The sequence below is a fragment of the Protopterus annectens genome, chromosome 2.part0 (genome assembly GCF_019279795.1).
Source record: "Protopterus annectens isolate FY-2018-M chromosome 2.part0, PAN1.0, whole genome shotgun sequence".
Taxonomy (NCBI): Eukaryota; Metazoa; Chordata; order Ceratodontiformes; family Protopteridae; genus Protopterus; species Protopterus annectens.
Window position 1 is genome coordinate 209,298,502 of NC_056728.1, and position 20,362 is coordinate 209,318,863.

The 20,362-nt window shown below is 45.1% G+C and overlaps 1 protein-coding gene across 1 annotated transcript in view; it reads left to right on the forward strand.

The window, feature by feature from the left end:
• The window catches only part of ANKLE2 (ankyrin repeat and LEM domain containing 2), a gene marked incomplete in the record, with an annotated part of 2,117,323 nt that overhangs the window by 1,007,393 nt on the left and 1,089,568 nt on the right, over positions 1–20,362 (forward strand). The window contains 1 exon segment of the mRNA XM_044060669.1: positions 9,210–9,401. Within this exon segment, the coding sequence (XP_043916604.1) occupies positions 9,210–9,401 (192 nt within the window).

The window sequence follows — 20,362 nt, forward strand, 5'->3', positions numbered from 1 at the left end:
TCGATGTTTTTCGTTTGGACCCCCACCATTTCTCCACTAGTCATCACTAAGAAGCAGGTACTCACCGCATTGTTGAATGCGAAGAGCACTGCTTCAGTGGACCCTGATAATATTCTAGGATGCCTCCTGAATAGCATGAAATCTGACCTCTCAGGCTGACTAGAATCTCTGTTTAATCATAGCCTCCAGACAGGTTTTGTGCCAGATGAATGAAGGACTGCAACATTTATCCCTCTACACAAAAGGGGAGCTTTCCATGGATCTGAAGCACTACAGACATGTAAGTCTCCCTAATCTCAAATGCAAGTCCATGGAAAGAATTATGGATCAGATAAAGACATAGGAAACCTACAGATACTGTATTCTGTCCAGTTTGGTTTTGTCAAAGGCAGGGCATGCCTACTTAACCTAGTGGAATTCCTCAGTGCTACAACCTCTCTTTTTTTGACATCTACTTCTTTGAAGTCAAGGCAAATATGAAGAGCCAGTGGATATTACTGCAAACTTGGTGTGGTGATCGAATCCTCTAAAGACACGGCCACCTTTCAAGAGGGCCTGATGCAGACAGACAACTCCTGCCAGAGCCATAGGCTAAAACTCAGTGGGAAAAATGCATAATAGTACGATTTGGAAAGATAGTCATCCCTGGAAATTCAGATTGATGACATAACCTTAAAAGTAGACCAAGTGGTCTGGGATCTGGGAATGCATGATGACAGTAACGTGACCTTTGTCCGCCATGTGTCTTCTGTGGTGAGAAAATCATTCGGTGTTGTAAAACTTATAGGTAAGGGCATGGCAACCAGGTCCAAGAAGATAGTTGTTCCACTGTACTCAGCTCTCATCTGACCAGTCATTGAGAACATTGCACCCTTTTGCATGTACCTGACCAGGCACTTGAAACAACTTGGGAGACCACAGAGGTTCTTCACAAAAAGAATACAGGGAGTAAACATAAACTCCTGTGTGGACTGTCTCAAATCCTCGTCCCTGTATCAGGTCAGAGAGTGAATGTGGATCATGATGACTCCGATATGTCTTTTCGTCTGAAAGTCAACTTCATGGATGCTGCTTGTCCCAGAAATCTGAGAATTGATTCCCAGTGATGTAAAATACAGTTATTCTAAAATTATAATCATTATTCAATACTATTAGTCTCCAGTTTTTGATTCTCTTCTGTCTTCCGTCTTCTATATCAATTTAAGTGTTTCAGTACATAATTCTTTATACATAAAACCTTCATTTAACCATTCATTCAAGGTCTTTATTTTTTTTTGCCAATCTCTTAAATTTTTATACATTTCATACTCTGTTACATCTGGGGTTGCAGCCAAATCTGTATTTATTTGTCCTAATGTTTTATCTAGCTTATTTTAGGAAATCTTATTTTCTAACTCTTTATTCTCTTTTTTGTTAGCTGTTTTACTTTTCATTTTTTTGCTACTTTTTTTCTTTGAACACTTCTTGTACATATTGTACTACACTTTTCATAATATTTTCCTTCGTTCTTTCTAGTTCTCCTTTTACATTTTTTATTTCTCTCATTACACTGTTTTCCTTTACTAATCTGCTTTAAGTAACTCTGCACGTATTTTTCATTGTAAAGAATAACTTTGCTTATATAACAATTCTTGTATTTTTCTTGATTTCTTTCATATGATTCTTTGTCAAAATGCTTTCATGTTTTAAATGTTCCAATGCATCATCGTGTTTATATATTTTTCTCTACTTTTCTCAAATCATATGCCACTGTAAAAACATTTTTATATTTTTCCTTAGATATCCGCCATTCAGAGCAATTGTTTTAAAATGCCCTCATAGTAATGTGATCTTTCCATAATTGTTACTAATCTCCTTCCTTCATCCCATGCTTTCTCATTTATCATTTTTATTCATTTGCCTGTTTTTATATAGTCCTTGTTTTCTTTTATCTCTGGCAATATTGCAAGATGATTAGGAAATCCTTTTTCAACTACCTCCCCTTCAACCACACTTAATGCAAATACTTCCATAATGGCTACATTACCTAAACTGACACCAGCAATACAGTAAGTCCCCCTCTACGACACAAGTATTCACCTGTCACTTTCCCTACTACCTTTCTCCCTAACTTTCCTCCTTTTCTTGCCTCTTGCATCTAATTATATTTCCTGTGTCTTACTCATTACTGCCTAAATATGTATCATTTTCCACTGCCTGTATGCATTATTTTCTAGTAGCAAATATAAGCCTGTTGTGACATAAATTATTTTGCATGTTGTACTTATTATTTTTCATCTCCTCTGGTTGTATTCCATGGGCTGAGCCTGAAACTGTTCCACTGAAATCAGTGCTATATCCAGTCAGCAACTGAATGAATAAATAAAAATGCAACATATTTAAGATGAAGTACAGGTTGAATTTACCAGCAGCATTGAAAGGGTTTCTTGTAGAAGGACTGCTGATAGATATTGATGCTGAGGAAATGAAGGTAAAGGACTTAGTATATTAATTTCATGAACTGATGATCTGAAGTAGTTAACTTCATTTGTGCAACAACCTTTGGGAATCTGATCCGACCTCGAATCCGAGCTGGCAGTTTTCAACAGCTTTAGATCTGAGCTCTAAGCTCCTCCCCCTACCCATAATCCTCTGCCAACCCTGACTGACCCCAGTTCTAGTTTGCCACGGTTTCGTTCAGCAGCTTGATCCAGAGTCTCCTGGCGTTCTCGTTCTCTTTGTGAGAAAAAATTTAACTTTTTACAACTTTTCTTTAATCTTTGGTGTGAGAGTGTATTTAGCCCCCTTTTTAGTTTAAACTCTTTTAGTTTATTTTATTTCTAGTTATCCTTCCCCTACCTTCGTGGTTCTGTCAGTGTTGTGTGTGTGTGTGTGTGTTTGGGGCCTTGTGTGTGTGAGTTACTTTCTTGAGTATGTCTGAGGCCCCAAAGATAATGTTTTCTAAGTGCACCGAGTGTGGCCATAAGCTGTCCCCAGCGGATGGCCACACTCGATGTGTATTGTGCCTTGGGGTTGAACACCTGTCCTCTGGTTGTACCATTTGTGCAGCGTTCAACCCCAGGGCACTAAAGGACCGGAGGTCTAAGCTGATTCTGGCAGGTCTTCTGCCCCCGGATTTGGCTTCTACCTCCGGTCTGTCCGTGGCTCCCGCAGCGGCTGCTGCCTCTCCTGCTTCCCTCCCCCTGGTCGGGACTCAACCTCCCGCCTTAGGCTCGGAGGAGAGGGAGGCTAGGAAAGAAAGGAAGAGCGAGAAGCACCATAAGCAGCGGGCCGAGGCCTCCGCTTCGTCCCCCCCCCCGGCTAAGCGGTCTTCTCCCTCCAGGTCTTCTGGTTCTCCTCCTCTTATCCGGTCCCCATGCTTTTCACCGGGTCCTGAGGAGGAGGAGACCCGATCTCCTTCGAGGTCATTGAGGCAACACTCCCGCCCCGCCTCGGTGGCCTCGTCGAGATCTACGAGAAGTCTCACAGATGCAGATTTGGACCGGATGATGAGAAGATTCCTCCAGGCCCAACTGCAGGTGGGAGTGCTACTGCCCCCCTCCCTCGGGGGGGGGGAGCTCGACCCCCTTCTTTGCCCCGATAGCTCCTTCTCCGTCCTGTTTACCAGATTCGAAGTCTTCGGAGCCGGGCAGCCTTGAAGCCGGGGGTGTGTCGGCGCCGATGGTCTTGGGTACTTCGGTGCCGACACTTCCCTCGAGTCTGTCTGTTCCATTTTCTTCGGATCCGAGCTCTCGGAGCCAAGGGCTGAGCTTTGGATCCGGCGGTATCGGTATGCCTTCGGCTCCGTCCGGGTCGGAGCATGCTGGTCCGTTGGATCCGCTCGCTTCGGCGCCAGCCCCGATCCGTCCATCGGATCCGAGGGAGAGTCTGCTTTCGGATCCCAGAGAGAGCAGCTCTCCCTCGGCATTCGATGTGGTGGAGAGGGTTCTGTCAAGGGATTCCAGGCCCCCGACCCTTGCCATGGCTCCACCCTGCACTCCTACTCAGTTGGGCCCGGCTTCCATCACCCAGCCCCAGGGACAGCCTACTTTGACGTCCCAGGTAGTTCCAGTGGAACAAGACGTTGCTGGTGAGACCTCCTCGGACAGCCCCCCTGAGGAGGTCCCTCACAAGCAAAGGTGCAAGAGGAGGCACCTGGACTCCCCGAGTCCTTGACTGAGGACATGGATTTGGAGGAAGGGGAAGGCTCCCCAAGATCACCCCCCCCCCCGAAGATGTCTCATTCGGTGACATCATGGAGATGCTCAGAATAAGGGGGGGGGGTGGTCTGCCCCAAAGCCTACCTCGGACGAATCCGTGTTCCTGGAGGCATTTGAAGCAGGCCCGTCTACCTCTTGGGTGTCCCCTCCGGCCGACCCCCTGGTAGACTTGATCACTACCAGGGCGTGGAAGGAGCCGGACACTGTGGAGCCAGTCCCCAAGCGCCCGGACAAGATCCTTAGCCCACCCTCTGACAAGTCCCACTGCAGTAAGGGTCCCCCTGGAGATACCATGTTGGTGGCGGCGGCCACCAAAAGGGAACTTGCTCAGGAGAGTCCCTCGGTTCATCCCCCGAGCAAGGAGTCTCAATCGATGGACCGCCTAGGGAAGCGGGTGTTTAGTTCAGTGACCTTCTCTGTGAGGTCGCTGAACTACATGGCACACGTGCTCTGACTGCATTGGGACCTTATCATAGAGTACGCTGCGTCGCCCCCCAGTCCATGTCGGCGGAGGACAAACAATTACACTCCACCCGGATGGCCACTCTATGATCCATATCTAACACCTCTATGCGGCTTCTGTCTCATGCCACGGAAGGAGCCGCTAGAGCCGGCAGAGCGGGCCTCATTATGAGATGTCAGGCCTGGCTCCGACACTGTGATTTCGCGGAACGCTTTAAGGCATCGTTCGCTAATGCCCCTATTGATGGTTCTGCCCTCTTTGGCAAAACCGTGCGAGATACCTTGGTCCAGAGCGAAAAGGACGGGAAGATGTCTGCTGTCGGAGTCTGCTTCTCTGCTCTCCAGAGGTTCTTTTCTAAGAACCAAAAGGGACAGAAGAAGATGTGGTTCCGGAAGTCGCAACAGTCTCGTCCCGCTCCGGACTCCTAGCCCTTCCGCGGCAGAGGTGGGCAGGGTGGACGCCGCCCTAGAGGCAGAGGGGGCCCGTGGAACTTTGGATCCAGAGAACCCTTCTCGGACCAACCCACGCAACACCCCTGAGGGGTTGCCCAACTGCTCCACTCTGGAGGCAGTCAGGGGGCGTTTCTCAAAGCACCCAGCAGCTTGGAAGTCCATCCCGACAGACCGCTGGGTGCTTCGCATCATATCCAGAGGATACCAAATTCCCTTTTCTCGTTATCCACGCAGTCCCAGATACCTCCCCGATGTCCCACCCGAGCAGAGGGAGGCCGCAGCAATGGAAATCCAACATTTGCTGGAAAAAAGAGCCATCCAACACGTCTCCCCAGACCAGTGCGGGTCCGGGTTTTACTCCAGGTTCTTCTTGGTGCCAAAAAAGATGGGAGACTTAAGACCGATCCTCGACCTCTCTTCCCTGAACCTGTCAGTAACCAAAGAGAAGTTCTGCATGGTCACTCTTCAATCCATTCTCCCCCTTTTGCGGGAGAACGATTGGATGTGCTCTATAGACGTCAAGGATGCGTACTACCACATTCTGATGGACAGGCGATCCTGGAGGTTCCTCCGCTTCCGGCTGGGAGCCAGTCATTTCCAATTCAGGGTCCTCCCCTTTGGTCTCACTACAGCCCCCAGGGTGTTCACCAAAATGTTAGCAGTGATAGTGGCCCACCTGAGGCTCCAGGGAATTCAGGTCTTCCCGTACCTGGACGACTGGCTCCTGACCGCCCCAACAAGACATCTACTTTGTACAGCCAGAAACTATTTTCTTCGTCTAGCTCCCCGGCTGGGGATCACTGTCAACATAGAGAAGTCATCTCTTACTCCAACTCAGACTATAGACTTCATAGGGGCCAGATTGGACACAAACAAGCTCCTAGCTTTCTTGACCACAGACCGGCTACTATCCCTGAGGCTACATGTGCAGGCCATTCTACAATCTCCAGCTCCCCCGGCGGAATTGGTCCTGAGGGCTCTTGGCTCGATGGCGGCAGCGATCAACCTATTGCCAATGGCACGTTTGAACATCAGGGTCTTACAATGGACCCTCCAGGTCCAGTGGTCCTTTCTTCACTACCCTCTGAGCCATTCCGTTCCCCTCAGCAGGGCCTGCAAGAGGGCCCTCCTATGGTGGCTCCAATCCCCGGACCTTCAGCAAGGATGCCCCTTTTCTATGAACCCCTCCACTGGCCATGGTGACCACGGATGCCTCCCGCCTCGGGTGGGGGGTGCATTGTTCGGGCAGGACAGTCCAAGGCACATGGGAACTCATGGAGACCTCGCTGCATATCAACGTCCTAGAGATGAGGGCAGTGCTGTTAGCATTGCAAGCACTTCAGGACCTTCTTCCTGTAGGAACGATTGCGATTCAGATGGACAACATGTTGGTTGTCTGGTACATCAACAAACATGGGGGAACCAGGTCTTAACCACTCTGTCGAGAGGCCATGAGGGTGTGGGAATGGGCAGTCTCCACCAACTGCTTTCTCATAGCAACGCACATTCCGGGACGGTCCAACATCTTAGCGGACAAACTAAGTTGCACCATCCTGTTACCATACGAGTGGTCTCTGAATCCCGAGATAGCGAATCAGATCTTTGCCAAATGGGGTTAACCCTGTTGCGATCTCTTTGCCTCTCCCTCGAACACAAAATGTTACGACTACTTTGCTCTCATTTCCCCCTCCGGGGAACCCCAGAGAGACGCTCTGGTGCATGCTTGGCCTCCCGGTCTTCTTTATGCTTACACTCTTCTTCCTCTAATGCTGAAGTTTCTTCAGAAAGCCAGTCGGTTGGGGAACAGGATAATCCTTATTGCCCCGTTTTGGCCTTGTCAAACCTGGTTCCCTTACCTTTGGTCTCATCTGGTGAATCCTCCTTGGATTCTGGATCCCTGTCCGGATCTAATATCCCACCCCCTAGATCTCCCAGTCCCGAACCTGGACAACCTCAAGCTCACAGCTTGGTTGCTCCAGTTCCACTCATAGCTAGGACTCCCGGTATCTCTTCCCCAGTTAAAACAATTCTAGTAGCTGCACACAAGCCTTCTACTAGAAAGATCTATAGCAGCAAATGGAAACGTTTCTCTATTTTGGCGGAACGCAAAAATTTGGATCCTTTTACAGCTCCTCTGCCCGCTGTATTAGACTTTCTGTCAGGACTGTTTCATCGGAGAGCTAGTTCCTACACAGTCAAGGTCCAACTAGCAGCTATCTCTTATTATCACGTTGGAAATGAATTGGGCCCTTTGATCACCACGAAATTGTGTAAGACCTTTTTGAAGGGCACCTTTCTGCTCAGACCCCCAGTGAAGGATGTAGTCCCTCCTTGGGATTTAACGCTGGTGCTTCAGGCCTTGACAGCTCCCCCATTTGAGCCTGCAGCTTCCATAGATCTTAAATTCTTATCATGGAAAACGGCCTTTCTTGTCGCTATCACCTCGGCTCGAAGGGTCTCTGAACTACAGGCCCTCTGTGTAAAACCCCCATACTTGACCTTTCACAATGTTAGAGTTTACCTCAGAACCAATCCCTCCTTTCTTCCCAAGGTTGCCTCTGAGTCAAATATTAACCAGTCCATCAACTTGCTGGTCTTTTTCCTAACTACCATAACAAAGGGGAATACAAATTACACTCATTGGATGTGCATAGACAACTTCGCTTCTACATCCACAGGACATCTGGTCATAGGAAATCCGACCAGTTGTTCGTCTCCTTTGCCAAATTTAACTTGGGTAAATCTGTGTCTAAAGTCACACACTCTAGATTGATTTCACAGTGTATCCTTTTAGCATACGAAAGTTAGGGCAGTCCCGCACCTCAGGGAGTCCATGCCCACTCTACTCGATCTATGTCTACCTCTGCGGCTTTTAGAGCTAGAGTTTCTTTGGATGATATTTGCTTGGTAGTCACTTGGGCTTCATCTCATACTTTTATCAATCACTACAAATTGGACATTATCTCCAGATGGAGAGCATCCTTTGGCTCTGCAGTGCTCCGGAACATCCTTCCATGAAGGCCGCCCAAGATTCAGGTAGCTGGGGACTCTGTCACAAAGGTTGCTGCACAAATGAAGTTAACTACTTCAGATTAAGAAGTTATATACTCACCATAACGTTCCATCTGAGTAGGTAAACTTCATTTGTCAGCAACCGTCCCTCCCTCCTGCCCCCTCACTTGCGAATGTTCTCATACTCAAGTCCATGGGTTTTACCCACTTATCTTGGGATTAATCATTGCTAGCAGTTTCTGCTGTTGGGCAAACTTGATCTGGGGTCATTCAGAGTTGGCAGGGGATTATAAGTAGGGGGAGGAGCTTGGAGCTCAGATCTAAAGCTGTTGAAAACTGCCGGCTCGGATCTGAGGTCGGATCCGATTCCCAAAGGTTGCTGACAAATGAAGTTTACCTACTCAGATGGAACGTTATGGTGAGTACATAACTTCTTATTGCTGATTATATAGGGACTGCAAATCTGGTGTAATGCAAGTACTAATGTTACTGATTGTATAGGGACTGCAAACTTGTGCGACTGTAAATCTGGTTTAATGCAAGTACTAATGTTACTGCTTGTATAGTGACTGTAAAATTGGCTTAATACAAGCCCTAATGTTACTGACTATATAGGGACTGCACATCCGGTTTGACACAAATACTAATGTTACTGACTGTACAGTGACTGCACATCTGGTTTGATACAAGTACTAATGTTAGTGATTGTATAAGAACTGCACATCTGGTTTAATACATCTACTAATGTTACCGACTATAAAGGGACTGCATGTCTTGTTTGATACAAGTACTAATGTTACTGACTATACAGGGACTGCACATCTGGTTTGATACAAGTACTAATGTTACTGCCTATATAGGGACTGCACATTTGGTTTGATACAAGTTAAGTTGAAATGGAGCAGGAAGTGTAGCAGGAGTCAAATGGAAAACGGAGATGGTTTTGAGTAAGGCAGCAGGGAAAAGATGGAAGTAAAGGTTTTGTTTGACCATGGAGTGTTATGAATAGAAGTGCGCTTAAACTTTGGTAATTAAAGCATGTCTAGATATTATTAGTTTTCTAAAATTATTTTTTTCTACTAGGAAGGATGTCGCTACAATGTAATGCATGTTGCTGCTAAGGAAAATCAGCCAAGTATTTGCCAGTTGCTTCTAGACACCTTGGAGAATCCTGAGTTCATGCGCCTCATGTACCCCGATGATGATGATGAAACTATGTTGCAGGAACGTATCCGGTACATTGTGGACCTTTATCTCAACACGCCTGATAAAGTGGTAAGTTTCCCCCATTAAATCCCTGTAGTAAAGCATGCACACACACACACATACACACTCTAACTCACACACAGTGTCAGTGGCTCACTAGGTAGCACACTTGGCTTGGGTGCTTTGAACATCAGAAAGCTATGGTTTCTGTCTCCACAATGTTTTCTTGATTTTCTGTTTCAGTATTGGTACGGAAGTGCAGCTTTAGTGTGGGTGGGTTGTACTTTGAGGTTTCATGCTTTGGATGAGATGTTAATCTAAAGTCCCATCTGTTTGATTTGGTGGTAGCTCAGATGTATATGTCTGTGTATGTATGTGTAAGTGTGGGTGTGTAGATATAATCGGTGTATGTCACTTACCAAACGCTTACAGAAATGTGTCTGGTCCATTGGTTACATTATTTGCAGTAAGCAGAAATGCCATGGCATTTCTTTTTCTTTGTTTTTATTTTGTTCAGTCATTAGTCGTTATCCATTGGTTACATTATTTCCAGTAAGCAGAAATGCCATGGCATTTCTTTTTCTTTGTTTTTATTTTGTTCAGTCATTAGTCATTGACCATTAACCATGTAACATTGCAGAGGCTTGATGATGAAGATGATGGCAAATTAGAACCAGTCATAGAATCCCCCAATAACACAAATGTTCTTCAGGAAGGGCTGACACAAACAAATAACTGGTGTCAGAACCATGGACTAAAACTAAATGCCAAGAAATGCAAACTAGTATCCTTCAGGAAGTCATCCACCCCTGGTAAATATCCTATTGACAACAAACCCCTAAGAGTTGACTTAGATGTCATTGACTTGGGGGGACACACACAGTAATCTAGCCTTTGACCATCACATGGGTACAGTAGTCAGGAAATCCTTCTACGTTGTACAACTTATAAACAAAGGAATGGCATCTAGTTCTAAGGAAGTCATTGTTCCACTGTATATTGCATTCATAAGACCTCTTCTTGAGTACATTGTCCTCATTGGTATGTACCTAAGCAGGCATATCCAGCAATTGGAATGTCCACAGAGGTTCTTCACTAAAAGAATACAGGGTGCAAGTAAAATGCCCTATGCAGAATGCCTCAGAGTCCTTTCCTTGTATTCTGTCTCCTACAGGTTATTGAGGGGTGTTCTATGCTTGGCATAAAAGGAATTGTCAGCCCCCACCCTGCTGGACCTCCTGCATGTCCACAAAACAAACATCACCAGAAATACCCATTCTAAAGACCTTAAACCTTGTCTGTGATATAAATAGAACCTGCTGGAGAGACAGGTATGTATCCCATAGATTACCCCATTTCCTGGAACATGTGAAGCAGAGTTCCTCTGTAACCCAATTCAGATGCAACTTGAACAGTTGGTTGAGGAACAGGAAATTCATCCCTGGTTTGTCACCTGTGTCTCTAATGGACAGAGGCATCCTGTAAATGGTTCCCCTCCCAGGCCCCTGCTTGTAAATGTTTTATCCCCCAAGTCCCTGCTTACATTTATCAAATGTACCAGAACTTGTCAGATCTAAATTGCATGACTAGGCTTAAAAATGCCCTTGTGGTTGTTAGCTTAGTAAATACCTATGAGCTTTGAACCTGGAAGCATTTTCTGTTCAAACTTGACATAGCATGCATATGGAAAATGAGTGAATCAAACCCCAGACTTGTAGGGTAAACTTTGCAGTCTTAATCCTTTTTGCTGAAGTCCAGTAAAGTACAGATAAGCTTGGTGAGATTAATGTAGTCAGAGGAAATTTTAATTTTGTAAAACCACTACTATAGTCAGTTGTCAGAATTTCCTCATGTGAGATTTCTGCTGCAGGTCCCAACTGAAAAGTTAGATACTCTGTTGAGCCAGATCAGCTTTTTCATCACTATGGTGTTATTCTTTGCTTACCATCATTGATACAAAGGGTGAGAGAACAACATGCTCCTAGCAATATTGATGTCCTTTTGAGTATGTTTGGACCTGACCTTTAGCACCAGTCCATGTTCCATGTACTACTCACTGTTGGCACTCCTCATCTGTGGGATTTCCTCTGAGGAGGCAGCCTGATAGTGGTAAGTTTCTATAGTTAAATCTCTGTGGTATAACAAACACACACATATGCCTGCTGTTTTCAAAACTGTTGATTGCTCACCAGGTAGCATGCTTGCCTTTGATGACTGTAACACCTGAAAACTGTTTCTATGTCCTTTGGATGTGATGTTAAACTGATGTTCCATCCGTTTGATTTGGTGGTAGTTGAGGTAGAGAATTAAAGTTCACTTGTCAAAAAACTTATGGGAATTTTTATTTGCAGTATATACCACGTCATTTCCCTGTGTCTTTTTTTCTTTTAGTTGTTAACTGCATAGGCGCACTAGGCAGAGACTTTTTGCAGGCATCAGCTAAGCGCTGTCTGTTCAGCCTTGCCCAGTGTGTATGTGGAAATTGTGTGATTCAAACCCTGGATTCACAGTGTAAACTTGTAGCTTTAATCCTTTTTGCTGAAGTGCAGTAAACTACATGATAAGCCTAGTGAGATTAACCTGGTCAGTGGAAATTGCAATTTTGTGAACAATTATAGTGGCTAGGTATCAGCATTTCAGCATGGAAGGTTTTTGCAGCAGGTCCTACCTGAAAAGTTTGATGCTCTGTTGATCCAGGTGATGACTTTTTCATCACTTTGATGTTATTCTTTGCTTACCAGCATTGATACAAAGGGTGAGAGATTGACATGTTCCCTGCAATAGTTATGTCTTTTTGAGTATGTTTGGACTGGAGCTTTAGCACCAGTCCATGTTCAGTGTACTGTTGACTGTTGCAGTCCTCATCTGTGGGATTTCCTCTGAGGAGGTAGCCTGTGGTTAGATGGATATTCTGAGCTATACCTTCAGTTAATGTCTTCAACTGATTCACTACCAGTCAGACTTTAGGATGTTGGTGGTATATGAGAGGTGGTGGCCCCTGCCATCTTCACAGCAGTAATATTGTCACGTGAGTCTTGACCTTCATCATGCTGTCATTTGCCTACTTCCAGAGGAAAAATAAGTACACTGCAGTAGAATTTATGCTGCCTTAATTGCAGCTGTTTTTCTAATCTCTGTCTTCTCTAGACAACATTTACATTAGCAACTGCCAGTAAAATCATTTATAAAAGGAGATTAATACATCATCCACTACTTAGTAGAGGAATCATTTCACCGTAAGATCTGTTATGTGTTGCAAAAAAGTAACATTGGTTTTGTGTGAACCAAGTGCTTCAGCACCTTTCATATACTTGTCCTGGAAGGTGCTGTTTTGATGGCTGTGATGTGTGCCAGAATGTCATAATTACCGACAGTGATGTGCAAAGAACCATTTTTGATGTCCACTAGGAAAGTGTAAACCTTTACACAAGCTCCCCCCTTTATGCCAAAAGTAGTAGTCACAATCTCTGAATCAGGCCATCTTTCTCTTGTTTTTCCTAATCCTCAGAACAAGGAGGAAGTATCTCTGGATACCTTAGATATATAAAAACAATTGAGATTTTACATGGACAAAAGAAAAGAAATGAGAAAATTCAAGCAGCTGTATGTCATTCACAGAAGGCAGAGAGAGGAGGCCACTAAAAAGACAGGCATTATCAAAGTAGCTGACACACTGCATCTGCTGTTTCTTGTTTTCCTACAGAAAGCCTTTATCAGGACATGTTAAAGGATACTCTGCTCAAGTCACAGCAGCCAAAGCCTTTCTCCTATGATTGGAACCTGAGCCATTTCAAAAGGAGCTTCCTGGTATTCTATCTTAAACCTTTTCAAATCAATATAATCTGGCTGTCACATCCATGGACAATGTATGGTTTATCTGTACTGTCTTAAAAAATCTTCTCCCCTACAGAAAAACACATTGTGACCAACCATCCATTGAGCAAACAGTCTGGGAGGAGTTCTGTCACAGATGACTGCAACAATGAGTAATACAGCATATATAGGGTCTACTTCACGTTGTCGAAAGCCGACAGTATCGAAGCTGATATTATCGGCACCAGATTAGCGAAAGCAAAAAACATTGAACGTTTAAACTGAAATCTCTGTAAGGGGAGATTTCCATTTAATTCAGTGTAGTGCGGTCTCGGAGTTGGTATGTTTACACATGGGGGTGCAGGGGGACTTGCCCCCCTGATTGCAGAGGTAAGTTTTTATTTATTTTTGTTTTATGCATTTTTTTATCTTTCGATGTTTCAGAATTCGATGATAGGGTGTCGACCATAACAGATTTGATATTCTGAAACTTCGATAAGATAATATAGACGCCATATATAATGCAGTTATGGTAATTATCATATTTGTAGATGTTAAATTACTTTCAGTGTTGCAGTCCATATTGATGTACCCCATCCCCCCTGTTTCTTCATCCTGGTCACACTTGGCTTATGATGGTTCCCACCTTTTTATCCCTTGACCATTACCTTCCCTATCATCTCCCTACCAAGCTGCTTTCTTTTTGAACTTTCTTAACACCCTGGAGAACAAGATTGGGGGCTTCAGTACTGTTTCTGCTTGTCGGGGGGAAGTACCCCTCCACCTGTTCCAGTAATGCTCTGGCACCTTGGGCAAGTTTGTGGCACAGTGAGAGCTAGAAAGATTTGAAGATGGAGTTTGCTAATGCAACATTTTCGCGTCTGTGTGTAAAGAGGGTACAGCCCTGGAAGTCAGAGTGAACTCCAGTAAATGAAGACTGCAAGATAGGACTTGCATTTCTGGTGCTAGGACTGCTTGACACTTAAAATTTACCCAGGCTGATCTCATGTTTTAAAAGAACATTGTAAGAATCTCCAGTTCTTCTTGCTAAGAGAAAGCTTGAATAGTTCCAGACTGCTTGATGTTTACTAGGCCTTTGAAATTTAAGAGGTTTTATAATTTATTCCAAATTTCTTCAGTTTTCTGATTTCTTTTGACTTTGTGTAGAAGAGGGTTTTCTTACAATGTGTCACTTTGTCCTTACCTCTTGCTTTTCAGAAAGAAATTCCACCCAGTGGGCTCATAGCAAGTGTCTGTTTTGTTCTGCAATTTATGTGATATGAGGCTTTAAACTATCTGAAAGGATTTTGCAGTGATACTTCTTGATGCTGATGTCAGAATGCTATAGCTCAGTACAAACCTAAGAAATTTGAAATTGGAAAATCTAGAGGCTTCTTATTTTTCTTTTGTGGCTCGTTATTCCTCATATAAAAAGGAGTACATCACCTTGTGGGGTGTGGGGAAAGATTCTAGTAAGCGGGGGGAAGACGTGAGAGAGAGAAAATGAAACTGTCATAGATGTTGGTAGTTTCGTCTCCTGTTTAATTTGCTTTGGTTTGCCACTGCTCAACAGTAAACTGGCATTCTGTTCCTACCTTTGATCATTGTCCAACTTCCAGGCTTCTATGTAGGAAGTGGAAGTAGTGGTTGTCCTGAATGTCATGGTTTGTCTACTTTGCCTTTCCTCTACATACTATAGTTCACCTTCTAACAGTAGTGGTTGTCTGATGAGCTCAGTGCTGGGACTTGTTAGAAAAAAAAAATAATTTGGTGAAGACAACAGATACCTTTAAATCCAGGTCTCCCCTTTCTCCCACCATGCTCCAAAGTATTCAGTCACCACAGATGCCTCAAACTTTACTTGTGCAGAAGTTTCAGGAGAGCTAAATATGCCAGTGGCGTGGAACACTAAAGACAGATGCAAGCACATAAATATCAAGGGGACGCTTGCCCTGATCAAAGCAGTCAACTCTGAACCATCTTTGGTTCCAGGAATCTCTTTACGTGGTTATAGACAATATGGCAGTCCTGTGGTACATCAACAAACAAGGGAGAGCCAGGTCACACACCCTTTGCAGACTAGACATGTTAGCTTGAGATATAGCTTTCCAGCACAATCTCACTCTCCAGACATTCTACATTCCATCAGAGCAAAGCTGTGTGGCAGACGAGCTAGACAGAACTAGGACAGACCCTCACTTATGGAAGCTAGATCGGGGGGAGGGTCTTCCAAGATTTGAGCCATCTGTAGGGAGTTTCACAAGTAGACTAGACTTCCTTGTTCAGAGAGGTGGCAATCAACTGAGAAGATTCTGTTCCAGGATTCCATGTAAGAAGCCCTGGAAAACAGATGCCTTTTCTTTTCCTTGGACAAGAATATTCCTATATGCTTTTCCCCCTTTCCAGTAATATCCGAAGAAATCCCCCCAAGATCAACTTGTGGTAACTCTCTTGGATACGACAACAACGGTTCTTCTTTCTTTTGGAAATGGCCACGGGGAATTACCACAAGTTTCTTCACAGGCTGGATCTACTCACACAAGAACAAGGGTGTTTGATATGCCCTGACATCAATCCGCTTCAGTTGACTGCCTGGATGATAGGCTCTTAATTGCTTTTAGGCACCTGTTTACTGAGGATGTGCAGCAGGGTACTAATGGAGGCCAGAAAGCCTGCTACTAGAAAATTGTATATTAGGAAGTGGGAAAGGTTTTCTAGTTGGTACCAACAACAACATAACCAGCACCCATTCAGGGCTAGTTCTCTGGTTTTACAATATCTGTGTGATTTAGTATCCTATGGCCTGTCGTATTCCTCTGGTCAGGTTCATTTATCGACTCTTTCAGCATGTGTGCAAAAGGAGTCTTCTCTTTCAATGCATTCTCATGAGCAATATTTTTGAAAGGTGTTTTGCATAAGAGGAGTCCTAGAAAACTGGTGGCGCCTCCTTAGGATCTCCGTTTTTGTTAGGGAAGCTACCACTTGCTCCATTTGAACTAGCTAACCTGTCTGACTTGAGGTTCTTAATATGGAAAACAGTTTTAATGATTGCTGTGACCTCTGCAAGAAGGTATCTGAATTCCAAGCTCTTGTGATGCGTCAACCTTGTCTTCTCTTACATTAGGGACCAGGTTTCTTTGAGAACTAATCCTTCTTTATCCCTAAAGTGTTATCAAAGTTTACTTTAAGCTAAACTGTCCATCTCCATGTTTTCTTTCCTGAACATAAAAATGAGGGAGAAAGAATACTCCATACTGTGGGGATCCACAGACAACTCAGGTACTACCTTGACAGAACTAAATCTTTCAGATCTTTGGATCGATTGTTCATTTCTTGTTAAGGTAAGAAGGGACAACTTGTGTTAAAACGTACTAGTTCCAGATGGATGTTTGTAGCAGTTGTCTTTCCTATACTCACCACAACAAAGCTGTTCCAGGCAGGGGCAATGCCCACTCTAGCAGTACCTTGGCTTCATCTATGGCTTTTTGGAAAGGGTTAGCTTTTAGAAACATTCTAGAACCATTTTTGGGCAACCTGTAAGTTGTTAATCTCCCAGGAGCCCTGGTTCCAAATGTTTCATCTCTCAGGCTTCTGATGCACTTATCAAGGGTACAAGAATTTGTCAGAGATTTGGGATGCATTTCTAGACATAAAAAGACTGTAGTGATCATTAGTCTACTACACACCTATAAATCTATGAACCTAAGCTGCCACTTGGTCCTCTGTACATACTTACAAAGCACTATAAGCTTGATTACTTCTCTAGGCCTGCTCAAGCTTTGCTAAGATCATTCTCCATGGCCTCCTAGACTCTTCTCCTTCCACCTCCCAAATGTAGTAAGGTAGGGTAGTCTATCCATATAGCTAAGGCTACTGTTGCAGTGATCAATATGATGAATGCAGGACAGCTGTGTAAGTAAACTTACCATAACAATAGATGGTCAAATGATCATCACTGCAATAGCCACTCCCTTTCTCCAGCCCCCTTGTTTTTTTTTTTTTTGTGTGTGATTTTTTATGCCAGGGTGTAGATATTGTTGTTGTGCCTAACTTTGTACTTTCAGGACTTGGCTTCCCTCTCTTTTTGGCAGGAAAGCTCTGAAGGGCTTTGCACCCAAACATGTCTTTTAGTCAGCTCAGCTCAAGCTGCTGGATAGCTTGGGTGCATGTAAGGTGTCCTAAAGCTTTGGAAGCTGGATGGCTGTTACGTCCTTGGCAGGATACAACCCATACTGCTAAGGCTCCTCCAGCAGTGATCATTCGAACATGTTCTGTTATGGTAAGTTGACTTACACAACTATAATTTCCTTTTCCCGTACAGATCAAAAGTCTGTTCAGAAGGGCAGGAAGCTGCCAAGGAAATATTTCAGGGCAAGCCTTCAAGAGATTCCAAGACTGTAAAACCTTCCTTTTCAGATAAGTCAGCCTGACTATCTTACTCCCTCCATCTTCCCTTTTCAGTGCACTCCTTGATTTGTCAAAAAAGACTAACCTCATCCTTTCAATATTGGGAATTCATCACTAGAGACAAGTGGGCTTTGCACATCATTCAACAGGGCTTCAAGATAACTTAGAAGGAAACACCATCTTTCAGAGGCAACCCCCCGTCCCTTCTCTTTAAGGTCTGCTAAAGTAAGGTAACATAGAGCATGTGCCTTCTTGAGATCTAGGGGAAATGGCTTTCATTCCAGACTTTTCCTGGAACCCAGAAAAGACGAAGATTGGAAATCCCTATTCTAGAATCATCATAACACAGTACTTTTCTGAAGGTGCCTTCCTTCAAAATGCTCTATTCAAACTCTTCTTCCCTTCATCCTGCCCCAGGCTTTTTTGGTTTCCTTGGATTTTGAAAGATGCTTACCTTACAATTACCATTTACCGTACTTACGTCTTTCAGATAAGATGTTTAACCGAGGTCCCTTCTGATTGAGTTGGTGGAATCTCAGGTGTATGTAAAATATCCCATTGCACCTATCAGAGTAGGGGAAGTTCTCCAGTGCCATGGACAAATTTCCCTTGGTAGTGTAAATACTACCTTGAGTCTCCCCTGAAGAGAAGCCACTAGCCTAAAGAGACTATCTCATTCAACAAAGGGTAAATAAAAAAACAAATTAAAAAAATAAAACTTACAGAAAATTGTTCAGGTTCTCTGCATGTTCATCACACTTTCAGATCTGAAGTTGTTATTTTCATTTGATCTTAAACCTGAGGGACTCTGATCCAGCATGTATCTGACTCGGCCGTGTACTCCAGCATCGGATCCAAAGTCCGAGCTCCTCCCGTATCCATAATGTCCTGCTGTCCCTCCTCCCCTCAGATCTCGTTTGCTGATCGCTTTGAACATCACAGATTTTCCACTGCTCCAAGCTCCTTAGCATGTAAGTGTTCCTTTTTTGGGGTTTTATCGCTTCTCTTTCTCCCTATCCTCTATTGTTTTCCCCCTACCTTCTATTATCTGCGTCTTGGTGTCGGTCCTTGTTTAACAAAAAAAAAAAAAAACTGTCTTTCCTTCCTAGCCTGTGTGTGGGGGAGGGCCTTCCTTCCCATGGCTGACACCCTTAAGCCAGGGTTTAGGAAGTGTGCAGAATGTGGGCATATGCTTCCACTTTCTGATGCCCACACTCTGGTGTAGTCTGTTTGGGAATTTCCCATTTGGATTCCTTCAATCTGCTTGAGCTTCAACCCCCGTGCTTTGATCGACAGGAGAAGCAAGCTTATTCTAAAGGATCTTCTCCCTCTTCCTGCAGAGGCCTCCTCTTCTTCTTCCACCCCAGCTTCTGGGACTCAAACTCCCACTAAGAATTCGAGGGACAGAGAAAAGGCCCGTTCAGAAGAGCAGGATTGGCCTAGGAAGAGGTCTCCAGAGTGCTCTTCCTCGGCGAGCCTCCTGCCAATCCTGGCCAGATCTGAGTCTGAGTCCTCCTCTGCTCCAGTCTCCATGTTTCTCCCTGGAGCCGGAGAACTCTTGGGCTTGGTCCCCAGCCACTACCTCTCTTCGGCATCATTCTAGGCCAGGGTCGGTGGCTTCTTCAGTCCAGTCCACTCAGAGCCCGTCTGAAGCCAAGGTGGACAGGATGATGAAATTTCATAGGGCCCAGATTCAGCTGGGAGCCTTGCCTGCTCCATCCCCCTCTGAGCCAGAAAGCACGCAGTCCACCTTCCTCCCTCTCTTCTTCTCCGATCTGACCTTTGGTTTCGGAGCCCTTGGGTCTGAGGTTCCTGGTTGTTGAGGGGTCGGCACTGATGGTCTCTGATACCTTGACCCTGACCTTTACCTTAAGTGGTTCAGCTCCATTTTCATAGTGGACTGACTCTCTGAGCTGTAGCTTTGGTGCCGGATCTGAGGGGATGGCTTCCACTTTGAGATTTTTGGAGTCATCTCTTCCCCTCGGTGCTTTGGCACCGGGAGGCTTGGCTCTGGCGCCCTCCTCCACCAAGGTCGGTGGATAGGCAGTCTCCAGCCTCAGCCCCAGCTCTTCTGCCTTCTGGGGTCCCCTCATCTTCAGCGTTCGAGGTGATGGAGAGGGTCCTGTCATCTCCTTCGAGAGCCTTGACACTCTTGTCCTCTGATTCCATCCTGGCTCCCTCTCTTTCTGGGCCAGAGTCTTCCATCCTGCCCCCTCAGGGGCAGCCTGTTGCCAATTCGCCCCAGGAGGTTCTGATCCAGGAACTCCCCAAAGCTTCCGAATCCTCCCCGGAATTTCCCCCGAGGAGCACTCTCGGAAGCGTACATACAAGAGGAGGCACTTGGACTCCCCTGCGAAGTCCCTCACTGACCGTACGGACTTGGAGGAAGGGGAAGGCTCACCCTCCCCCCGATCACGCCCTGAGGATTTCTCCTTTGAGGATATCATGGAAATTCTTCACCAACAAGGTGGGTAGTCTTCCCTCAAGCCCCCAACCCTGACGAGTCTGTATTTCTGAAGGCGTTTGGCACAGGACCTTCTACCTCCTGGGTGTCCCCCCTGCAGATCACATAGTAGATCTCATCTCCATTAGAGCATGGGAGGAACCAGACATGATTGAGCCCATCCCCAGATGCCTGGACGAGGTGTTCAGTGCCCCATTAGACAAGCCCCATTGGTCCGAGGGGTTCCCAATCGATGCCATGGTGGTTGTGCCTGCCACTAAGAAGGAGCTGGCCCAGGAAAGCTCCTTGGTGCACCCTCCAGACAGGGAGTCTAGGATGATGGATTGTTTTGTGAAGCGGACCTACA